Below are 12,005 nucleotides of genomic sequence, written 5' to 3'. Positions count from 1 at the left end.
ACAATATCATGGGTGTCATTCCGGCAGATTTAGGAAACTTAAGCAATTTGCTATCTCTAAACTTGGCTGCGAATCAACTTAGTGGACCAATTCCACCAACAATTGGGAAAATGAAACAACTGCAGAGAATAGATCTTAGTGGCAATCAATTGATAGGTTCTATCCCTAATGACCTTTGCCAAATGAATCATTTGGGGGAGTTGAGCCTTGATGGAAACATGCTTGTAGGTCCAATACCTGAATGTTTGGGTGATGTTAAATCCTTGAGAAAGATTTTCTTAGATTCCAACCAATTGAATTCAACCATCCCTTCCAACTTCTGGAATCTTACTGACCTCTTGGATTTGAGCTTGTCATTAAATCATTTGAGCGGTCAATTGTCATCTCAGCTTGGAAATCTAAAGTAAACTCTTTGGATTTGTCATCCAATCAATTTTCTTATGTTATTCTCAGCTCAATTGATGGTTGCCAATCTCTAACACTTCTTAACTTACCAAATAATTTGTTTAGTGGCTCCATTCCTCAATCCTTGGGAAAGGTTAAGGATTTGATTACATTGGATTTTTCTTGCAATAATCTCACTGGATCAATACCCAAGTCCTTGGAAAATCTCCTCATGCCTGAAAATTTTAATGTTTCCAACAACAAATTGGAGAGGAAAATTCCGGATGGTGGTCGGTTTCCTAACTTTAGTGCTTCGTCATTTTCTAACAACTTAGCTCTTTGTAGTCCAAGAAAATTCCAGTTTCCACCCTGCCCAGAAAATCATCATAGATCATGGTTAAAGAAACTTATGGTGTCATCGATGATTTTAGCGGTCATTGTGGTGATTGTGATGCTTGTTCTCATCTGGATGCATAAGAAGAAAAAAATAGCTCTCTCCACTGATATTTCACTACCAACGCTTGAGTGCAGAAGAATTTCTTACATTGAACTTGAATGAGGAACAAGTTCATTTAGTGAAACCAGCCTACTTGGAAGAGGTAGTTTTGGTTCTGTATTTGAAGCAACACTTTCAGATGGGTTGAAAGTTGCAGTAAAAGTGTTTAACTTGGAACTGCAAAATGCATTAAGGAGCTTCGATGTTGAAACTACTATATTGAGCAGCATTGGACACAGAAACTTAGTTCGAGTTATTGGATGTTGTTCTAATATGGAGTTTAAAGCGTTGATTCTCACATACATGCCAAATGGGAGCTTGGCGAAATGGTTACATTCTGATACGTATGGTTTGGATCTCATACAAAGATTGAAAATAGCAATAGATGTTGCAGCAGCGTTGGAATATCTTCACCATGGCCATACATTCCCCGTCGTTCATTGTGATATAAAGCCAAGCAATGTGTTGCTTGATCAAGACATGACTGCTCATCTTGCTGATTTTGGTATTTCCAAGCTTTTTGATGGAGGGGAAGTTTTCATACAAACACAAACAGTGGCAACCATCGGTTACGCAGCACCAGGTGATACATTATGCTAATTTGTCCAACTTCACTTTCATCATATCTAAATATTTTTCCTAACCCTGACAAATTACTAAATGCATGTGATACAATAAGAGTTTGGAATGGAAGGCAAAGTGTCAACAAAAGGCGATGTATTCAGTTTTGGGGTAATGCTGCTAGAGATGTTTACAGGGAAAAAGCCGACAGATGATATGTTCGGTGAAGAAAGAAGTTTAAGAGAGTGGGTAAGTGAAGCATTAGAGCAAAATGCAACAATTGAAATAGTGGCGCCTGCTCTGTTAACTATTGAAGATCAACATTTTTCAGCAAAGGTGCAATGTTTGTTGTCAATATTTGAATTGGCAATGAAATGTTCAGCCGTTTCAGCAGATGAAAGAATCAACATGATTGAAGCAACAACTGCTTTGCACAAGATCTATGCAGCATTTGCAGCCTGTACAGAAAGGCGTCGGCCACGATATGCCTTCCCGGTTACTACTCGCAATTATGGGGTTTGATTCTTGTATTATAGAATAGAGTATATCTTATCCATTCTGGTATTCCTATATTGAATAATATGTATAATGCTCGTGGAACAATATAGCTATAAATGTTTTGTTGGCTGGTATTGTATTATGTTGTTGAATATATATGAACCTAAATAGATATAAATATTACTCCGTCCCAATTCCAGACCCATAAAATAGTTCCAAAATTGATAGATAATGAGAAACCTTGTTTAAAGGCGATATAGCATAGAAAGTGTATATGTTGAAACTTTTATTATCATTATATATATTTGGAAACATGCCCCCATAACTGTATACTCCGTATTAGTTATATTATCAGTATCAGCATACAACGTGGCGTACCGAAAATTATATATACTTTCATTTTCATGATATGCTATATTAATATTTCCGATACACCACAGTATATGGAATTTCACTTTGTTATAGTACCGATGGCCGAAAGTCCAGATTTTTAAGGATCTTTTGGAATTGAAACAAAAAATTAAAAATAGAACCATAAATTAACGTAAAGAAAAAATATTGGGCCTTTGAAACTCGACTGCTTCTAAATCCCAATATAAATATATATTGGGCCAAGCCCAAAACTAAATTGAAGCTTTGCAGTTTAGTGTTAGTTTGGAATGAATTGCAAGCCCAATGAAATTTTTAATAAAATAATTCGACTGTAGATATTTTTACTTTTTGTGTGTTAGTTAAGACCGTTCCGTAGTAATTGAGGCATTTCTTTTTGGTATGGAGATTAAGAAAAATTGTGCTAGGGTGAGTTAAATAAAGAGAGAATAAAGTGGAAAATGAAAATGGTAGAGAGATTAATATAGAAAAAAAGTAAGAGAGACTAAAGTAGGTGTGGAAAAATATGTTGATTTTTACAAAAAAGGGAAATGACTCTATTACTATGGAACGGAAAGAGTATGTAATAATGTTTTGTCTCGAAATTTCATTATGTCCAAAAAACATACCGATTGTCCGAACAAGGTGTTTTTCTCATTAGTGATAATTAGTTTACTCCCTCTATCCCATAAGAACTCGTTTGATAAAAAAAGATGGGACATGAGAAGATATGTAAAACAAGATAAGAAATACGAGCTTCATGTCAAGATATGCAAATATATTATTTTTTTTCGTTGTTGTTTGATTGAAAAGAAATTATCTAAATCTGTATAGTATATTATATAACATAGCTTAACTTGACAAATTGGTGGGTTACATAAACATGGTTAAAGTTATAATTTTGGTAAGATTGGATAAGGACCTTGTCTTATATTGGGCTTTGAGTTAAGTTTAACTATGATATCAAATAATTAGGAATGTCCACATATAATTCTCTATCTTGGTATTATTAACTTATCAAACACGTCCAGAGTACTCTTTTGGTTAGACACGTATTTTAATGTACAATTAATAAAGTGAGAGAGATAGAAAGGAAAATAATTAAATATTGTTAGTGGATAATAGATTTCACCTTATTAGAGAGAAAATAGTTTCCAAAATTAATAAATGCATAATTTTATGAGACAGAATAAAAAAGAAACAGTGTGAGATGCTGAGATTATTTTTTTTTTACATAACCGAACAAATTTAACTTCTTCACCAAACCCATCAGCTTGTGTTGGAACACTTCATTAAAATTTTAAATTTTACGTAATTTTTTATTCAATATTTTATATGTTCGATATTTATATGGACTCTAACAATAAAAAAGTAACGATCCTTATATTATACTTATATAGCTCAAATTAATTTACACCACACATAATTCACAATTGCATTGATTAATGAAACTATTTGATAGATTTCTTTATATTTTAACATATAAACAAATATATGAAGACTTGTTGACGACGACCCAGCCTCAGTTGCCCCGTCGATCACGTGATGTATATAGTAATCACATATTCACAGTCGAGAAATATAATTGTTTTTTTCCAAAGTCAATTTGTTAAAATTTCATACAATCTAAATCATGATAGTGACACAAAACTATTGATAGCATATTTTTACATAGGTAGCATGTAATGGGAGCAAACACAATTAATTTGGATGCTGAAACTTATTGCCTCAAGAAATTACTATTAGATTCATCAATATAATTTGGTGTCTTACAAATTTAGTTGTGCTTTTCGTAAAACTTAAACACACAGCATATATTTGCAATAAAACTATGTGATATATATCTTTTCAAGTTTTAACATAAAATCGAATGTTCCAAGGCTTGAGTTGATGACAACCTCATTTGAGTAGATATAGTTACACAGAGTTACTATTTGCATGATTTTAAATAGAAAAAACGTCACAAGTAGAAAAGTTTTTAGATGCTGAAATTTATCGTTATAAATAATTAGGGTGTGTTGATATATAGGAAATTAAAGCTGTTTTTTTGGATTTGTTCTTTTATAAAATATCTTTGTCCATATCTTGAGACTTATTCTTATTGGAAAGACTCAATTCATTTTAAGTATTCATTTTTATATTCAATGCCAAAATAATAAAAGGCAATCTGTTTGTCTTTATATATGTGAAATAATCGATTTACACCACACATATTATAGCAATAAAAGAGTAGTAGTGTTCTATTATTTGGTAGAATTTTTTTTTATTATTTTCCAACAAAAAATAGAAGTGTGACAAGTTGAGTTGACGACGTCTAACACGGTATACGAGAAATGGCCTTTTTAAAAAAAAGGTTCTGATTGTTCGTTAAAACTATTCTCTATTTAGTTTCAGTAAGTATTTTCTCTCTACTGAGGTGAGACTATCTCTCCTATTACACCAATTTCATATTAAAATCTAGGTCATCCACTACAAAAATTAATTTTCATGAACGGAGATAGTATAAATTTCAATATTACATGAATATCATGTTGTAGCTATAGCAATCATGTTCAAGATCTGTCATAATTTATTATCAATAAACCCCTATTATTGACCTGGTTCACATAGCTAGTCGAACATATAAATTTTTCATTTGGTAATTATACCAAGCGTTCAATCCAACCAAGTGTAAATTGTCTTCATTTGTTATTTAACTTACTCCATGTCTTGTAGCTAAAGTAACAAACAAAGTATCCTTCACATAATACTTATGGAAAATTTTTGTGGATAAGGAATTGAGTTGACCAAGTCTTGTGAGGTTACAAGAGCCAAGTATATTCAATTTGCACCAATTATATTGGTGTGTACATAAAGAGCGCAACCCAATTGAACAAGTAGCAACTTAGTAATAATGGAGGCATCTATCTTTTCTTTTGCTCTTTCATTCTTGTTACTAAATAGCTTTGCCCTCTCCTTATATTCTATCACCACAGATAAGCATGCACTTATTTCCTTCAAAAAGTCCATCACTTCCGACCCTTATGCTATCTTGAGCACCAATTGGTCGCAAGACACATCAATTTGTAATTGGATTGGTGTGTTGTGTGGCCTCAAACACCGCCGTGTCACTGCTCTCAGTCTCTCTGGCTACGACCTTGCTGGAACTGTTGCTCCACATCTCGGAAACCTAACGTTTCTAAGATATTTGGACATCAGCTCCAACAATTTCAATGGTTTCTTACCCTTTGAGCTCTCTAAACTGCGTCGTTTGAAGGTGATGAATGTGGGAGTGAATTCGTTCACCGGAGAAATACCAACATGGTTGGGTAGTTTACCTCAACTAGAGGAACTCCATATGTACACTAATAAGCTTAGTGGGTCCATACCACATGCTATTTTCAACATATCTTCCCTTAGAGATATTAGAATAAGAAATAATAGTCTTACAGGTTGGCTACCAAATGATATGTGCAACAATATTCCCAACGTCGAAATATTGTCACTCGCTCTTAACCAACTTGAAGGGCAAATTCCAACAAATATATGGAAATGCACACAACTTGAGACCTTGGAGTTAGCCTTCAACAATTTCAGTGGCAACATCCCACCAGAAATTGGGAGATTGAGCTATCTTAAATATTTGTACTTGGCATACAGTAGTTTTCAAGGTACACTTTTTTTACTCTTATACTCCCTCCGTCTGTCATTAATTGTCCATTGTGGTTCTAGCACGAGTTTTTAAAAATGTAAAGCAAAGTGAGTTGAAAAAATTAGTGGAATATGGGTTCCACTTTTGTATATTAGTTTAAGAGTAAAGGTCAATTTTGATCGTAAAAATATGACTAAAAAACGAATTTGGTCCAAAACATTCATTTTTTAAAAAACAGGTTCATAACAAATAAAACCCTTGTCAGAGTGGTCCTTTTTTTGACGGTTCCGTAAAAAAACTAACAGTCATGCCACTGTGCAATTAGCGTTGACCGTTAGTTTTTGACGGAACCGTCAAAAAAAGAACTACTTTAGCGACATTTTCATTTGTTATGGACTCGTTTTTCAAAAAGTGAATGTTTTGGGTTAAATTCGTATTGGTCTTATTTAGTACTAAAATTGACTTTTACTCTTAGTTATATAAATAAAATGTGAGTGAAATGTGAGACTCACTTACCATTTATGGTAAAAAGTAAAAGTGAATAATTAATAAGGGACAAATATGGCAAAAGTTGATAAGTAATAGGGGACGGGGGAGTATTTGCTTACAGAATTGATCATGATCTACACACCACAAAAGCTTATGCGCATATGATTGTTTATTATAATATTCCAGGTGGAATTCCAGCGGAATTAGGAAAACTTTCAAGACTAGAGATGTTAAGTATTGACAGTGCTTCTCTCTAACGGGAAATATTCCATCTCCAATCTTCAATATTTCTACTTTGGCATACTTGGGCTTAGCTGACAATAGGTTGTCTGGAAGTGTACCAATTTTCCACAATCTACCGAAGCTTGAGTATTTATTTCTTAATAATAACAAGTTTTATGTCAATCCCAAAATAGTTGCAAATGTATTCCTAATCTACATATGGAGTTAGTAAAATATGAGTCCTAAATTTATATATGTGTGGTCTATTAGTTAAAAATACGCTTTGTTCATTTTAGGCATGTTTTAGAATTCATGAAATTGTTATAATGAACTTTGAATGATATTATTCTTTTATCTACTACTATAACTTATTATATTAGTAAAAACTATTGCATATGCATAATATATGGAGTATTTCATTTGTTTTTTAAAAATATGAGTTTTTGCGAGAGTACTAGTTTTAATATACAATTGATATATAATTAGTGGATAGGGGACTCCACCTCATTAAAGATAAAAAAGGACTTTAATTTCAAATAGAATATTAATAATTTTAATTTTAAGGGATAGACTAAAATATAAATATTTCATAGTTGTAAAGGATAGAGGAGTGTATTATAGATTGGAGGGTTAGTTTTAATTTTCAATTTTTTAGAGCTTTCGATTATGTTTTCATTTTCATTTTTTTACAATTCCGTTTAGGACAAAATAGTATATTTGCATGAAATTGATCATCATTGATAGAATTGGGTTTTTTGCTACAATTAGTATTTTGCATAGAGAAATTGTTATAGGGGAGTATTTATCAACACTAACCTATAAACTCTCTCCAGTATTAAATGTATTAGCCCAATTAATATCTGCGCAAAATCAAATACAGTCCACAATTTATTCAAAAATATTGAATAATAAAGTTCTGCGCAAAAAGTTTTTGACAATTTATACAGTCCACAATTTATTTCCTTCGTTCCTTGTTAATGGAGGCGTTTCTTTTCGGCACTAAGATTAAGAATAGCGTGTCAAGTGAATGGTAAATAAAGTAAAAGTGATGAATTGAGAATAAAGTAAAAGAATTGATTATTTTTTGCCAAAAATAAAAATGACTCAATTAGTTTGAAACTTGCTAAAATAGTTAAATGACTCTATTTATATAAAACTTAAGGAGTACTTATTTTTCAAGATATCTTTACGTGACACATTTTTTGTAAACCAATGCACTAATATTTTGAGTAAAAACAATTTTAGGTTGGGCCGTAAGTGACATGTGTAGCAATATGCCTTACATCAAAGAACTTGACCTCTCCAAGAATCTACTTGAAGGGAATATTCCACCAAATATTTGGAAATGCAAACATCTTGAGATGTTGGGATTAGCGTACAACAATTTCGGAGGCAACATCCCTTCTGCAATTGGAAATGTGAGCACGCTTCTAGGAGTGGAGTTGTCCTACAATCACTTAACCGGTATACTAGATATGTCCTTTCGTACTATTGTTTATGATTGAGTAAATGTCAATTTTGGTTATAAACATATGATTAAAATACGAATTTGGCTTAAAACATTCACTTTTAAGAAATTGGTCCATAACAAATGAAGATGTTGTCAGAGTAGTCAAAGTAGTCCTTTTATTTACTGTTCCTTAAAAAAACTAATGGTCAACGCTAATTGCTAAGTGGCATGACCGTTAGTTTTTTTATGGAACCGTAAAAGAGGACTACTCCGATGAGGATTTCATTTATTATTAACATATTTTTCAAAAAGTGAATATTTTAAACCAAAATTGTCATGTGTTTAAAACCAAAATTGACCTTTACTGATTTCTTCACATTATTTATGTCTGCATATGGCAGGTGAACTGCCACAAGAGATTGGCAATCTACCAAAACTCCAATATCTGAATTTGTTCAACAATTCGTTATATGGATCCATCCCTTCTTCCATATTCAACATATCGACATTGTTAACCGTAGGAGCTTCAAACAATGATTTCTCAGGTGCTCTTCCTTCAGATTTAGGGAATTCACTTGTCGATTTTCAAATGCTTCTATTGGCTAATAACAAACTTAGTGGCCCAATTCCAAGCTCCATGACCAATGCTTCTAAACTAAGCTTCTTGGAGATTTCTGAAAACTCATTTAGCGGATATATACCCTATTTTGGTAATTTGAAGTTTCTAGAAGCACTTCTTTTGTCAAACAATAATTTGAGTGGAGCAGAATTCCCAACTCTTGAATTGAGATTTCTCTCTTCATTGAGTAATTGTCGGCATTTGCGGTACTTAGAAGTGTCAGGCAATCCACTGAATGGCATCCTACCCGCTTCACTTGGGAATTTTTCCTCATCTCTTGAGAATTTTGATGCATCAAACTGCAACATCATGAGTGTCATTCCCTTTCAAATAGGAAACTTAGGCAGTTTACTATTAATAGATTTGGCTATGAATCAGTTGCGTGGGCTCATTCCACCAACAATTGGGAAACTGAAGCAACTCCAAAGACTATATCTTGGTGGCAATCAATTGGTAGGGTCTATCCCTAACCAACTTTGCCAAATGAATCATTTGGGGGAGTTGAGCCTTGCTGGTAACATGCTTGTGGGTCCGATACCTGAATGATTGGGTGATTTTAAATCTTTGAGAGTCATTGACTTAGGCTCTAACAAATTGAATTCAACCATTCCTCCTAGCTTGTGGAATCTCACAGACCTTTTGACTTTGAGCTTGCCCTTTAATCGTTTGAGCGGTAAATTGTCATCTCAGCTTGGAAATTTAAAGTTGATAAACTCTTTGGATTTGTCATCCAATCAATTTTCAGATGATATTCCCAGCTCGATTGATGGTTGCCAAATGCTAACATTTCTTAACTTATCAAATAATTTGTTTAGTGGATCCATTCCTCAATCATTGGGAAGGGTTAAGGATTTGATTACGTTGGATTTTTCTTGCAATAATCTCACTGGATCAATACCTCTGTCCTTAGAAAACCTCCGCTTACTTGAAAATTTTAATGTCTCCGACAACAAATTGGAGGGGAAAATTCCAGATGGTGGTTGTTTTCGTAACTTCAGTGCTCTATCCTTTTCCCACAACTTAGCTCTTTGTGGTCCAAAAACATTTCAAGTTCCACCCTGCCCAGAAAATCATCATAGATCATGGTTAAAGAAACTTATGGTGTCATTAGTGATTTTAGCAGTCATCGTGGTGATTGTGACGCTTGTTCTCATCTGGATGCGTAAAAAGAAAAAAATAGCTCTCTCCACTGATATTTCACCACCAACGTTTGAGTGCAGAAGAATTTCTTACATTGAACTTGAACGGGGAACAAGTTCATTTAGTGAAACCAACCTACTTGGAAGAGGTAGTTTTGGTTCTGTATTCGAAGCAACACTTTCAGATGGGTTGAAAGTTGCAGTAAAAGTGTTCAACATGGGACTGCAAGAGGCATTAAGGAGCTTTAATTTGAAGCTACTATATTGAGTAGCATTCGACACAGAAACTTAGCTCGAGTTATTGGATGTTGTTCTAATATGGAGTTTAAAGCGTTGATTCTCACATACATGCCAAATGGGAGCTTGGCGAAATGGTTACATTCCAACATCCACGGTTTGGATCTTACACGGAGGTTGAAGATTGCAATAGATGTTGCAGCAGCCTTGGAATATCTTCACCATGGCTACACATTTCCAGTTGTTCATTGTGATATAAAGCCAAGCAATGTGTTGCTTAATGAAGACATGACTGCTCATCTTGCTGATTTTGGTATTTCCATGCTTTTTGATGGAGGGGAAGTTTTCATCCAAACACAAACAGTGGCGACCATTGGTTACGCAGCACCAGGTGAAACATGATGCTAATTTTTCAAACTTCAATTTCATCATCTATTAATGTTTTTCCTAACCCTAACAAATTACTAAATGCATGTGATACAATAAGAGTTTGGAATGGAAGGCAAAGTGTCAACAAAAGGTGATGTATTCAGTTTTGGGGTAATGCTGCTAGAGATGTTTACTGGGAAGAGGCCGACAGATGATATGTTCGGTGAAGAAAGGAGTTTAAAAGAGTGGGTAAGGGAAGCATTAGAACAAAATGCAACAACTCAAATAGTGGCGCCTGCCCTATTACCAATGGAAGATAAACATTTTTCTGCAAAGGTGCAATGTTTGTCGTCAATTTTTGAATTGGCAATGAAATGTTTAGCTGTTTCAGCAGATGAAAGAATCAACATGATTGAAGCATTATCTGCTTTGCACAAGATCTATGAAGCATTTGCAGCCGGTACAGAAAGGTGTCGGCCACGATATGACTTTCCTGTTACTACTCGCAATCATGGGGTTTGATTCTTGTATTATAGCATAGAGTATATCTTATCCATTCTGGTATTTCTACATTGAGTAATATGTATAATTCTTGTGGAACAATATTGTAACGACCCGCCCATCTAGGGTATAATAAATGCCGCGAGCGTTAACTAGGCAGACTTAAATGCATCAAAGATCATAGGCTAAGGTTCCATTTATAAAGGGATTTAACCAAAGCATTTAATGAACAATTAAATAGGAGAAGAATAATGCCTTAGCAAAGAAATCCAACAAAAGGTTATCGCAATAAATGCTCATCAGAGTTTCCAAAATAATTCCAACTGTTTCATCCCAACCAAAAGATAACAATTTTTCATAAAATAGCGGAAGCGATCAAGAGAGAAGTGAGGCTATGTATGGAGACACAACGACACTTTAAGTACCAACAGATCATCTTATTATTTCCTACTCAACACCGCCGCCCGCTCGTCACCGCTCAACCTGCACATAGGGAAAACACATGCAGGGTTGAGTACTATAAACATACTCAGTGGACTCATGCCGAAAACAATTTTATCACAATTATAGTTATCATGCCATTTTCAAGTGTCCATCGGGGTTTTAACTTTAGAAAGACCCGAGGCACCAAAATATATTCTTTCTCAAATATCACGGTCGCGCAACCATTTTTTCACATCGACGTTTACCATATCCTCATTCTACATGACAAGGACTGCGGCCGCAATCCAGGTCACTAGACCGGCCGACCCGTACGCCAGCACTCGGTCTAACATTAGTGTACACTAACCCAAGTAGAGTTTGCGGCTCTACAAGGATCCGAATTCGATTAAATCAATAGTGGCATAGCCACGAGGGATAGGCACGACAAAACAAATCAAGGCATGATAACACATATCTCATTCTCATCAATATCAGTTTAGGACAATGTCCTTATTTTAAAAGAAAGCCCACCTCTTCGGCTTATCTCGAGAGTATTCTCTTCTCCTCGTTTATCACGTTGAGAGCGCAAAGTATCACCTTTAAATTAGGCATATCAC

At 34.3% G+C, this 12,005-nt stretch overlaps 4 protein-coding genes across 4 annotated transcripts; all 4 read left to right on the top strand.

Moving 5' to 3' along the window:
* Positions 1-8: 8 nt before the first annotated feature.
* On the top strand, positions 9-943 carry LOC125206647 (probable leucine-rich repeat receptor-like protein kinase At1g35710). Its single transcript, XM_048105888.1, has 2 exons — positions 9-403; positions 511-943. Exons 1-2 carry the CDS (start codon positions 9-11, stop codon positions 941-943), a joined length of 828 nt encoding a protein of 275 aa, XP_047961845.1.
* Positions 944-5,201: 4,258 nt separating this feature from the next.
* Positions 5,202-6,903, top strand: LOC125203383 (probable LRR receptor-like serine/threonine-protein kinase At3g47570). Its single transcript, XM_048101716.1, has 2 exons — positions 5,202-5,958; positions 6,615-6,903. Exons 1-2 carry the CDS (start codon positions 5,202-5,204, stop codon positions 6,683-6,685), a joined length of 828 nt encoding a protein of 275 aa, XP_047957673.1. The 3' UTR covers positions 6,686-6,903.
* A 1,009-nt stretch (positions 6,904-7,912) lies between these two features.
* LOC125206646 (putative receptor-like protein kinase At3g47110) lies at positions 7,913-10,126 on the top strand. The gene is made up of 3 exons (XM_048105887.1): positions 7,913-8,114; positions 8,502-9,233; positions 9,303-10,126. Exons 1-3 carry the CDS (start codon positions 7,913-7,915, stop codon positions 10,124-10,126), a joined length of 1,758 nt encoding a protein of 585 aa, XP_047961844.1.
* Positions 9,791-11,105, top strand: LOC125203477 (putative receptor-like protein kinase At3g47110). The gene is made up of 2 exons (XM_048101830.1): positions 9,791-10,486; positions 10,583-11,105. Exons 1-2 carry the CDS (start codon positions 10,177-10,179, stop codon positions 10,984-10,986), a joined length of 714 nt encoding a protein of 237 aa, XP_047957787.1. The 5' UTR covers positions 9,791-10,176; the 3' UTR covers positions 10,987-11,105.
* The last annotated feature ends 900 nt before the right edge of the window (positions 11,106-12,005 follow it).

The sequence above is a fragment of the Salvia hispanica genome, chromosome 2 (genome assembly GCF_023119035.1).
Source record: "Salvia hispanica cultivar TCC Black 2014 chromosome 2, UniMelb_Shisp_WGS_1.0, whole genome shotgun sequence".
NCBI lineage: Eukaryota > Viridiplantae > Streptophyta > Magnoliopsida > Lamiales > Lamiaceae > Salvia > Salvia hispanica.
This window is presented reverse-complemented; position numbering and strand designations above follow the sequence as displayed.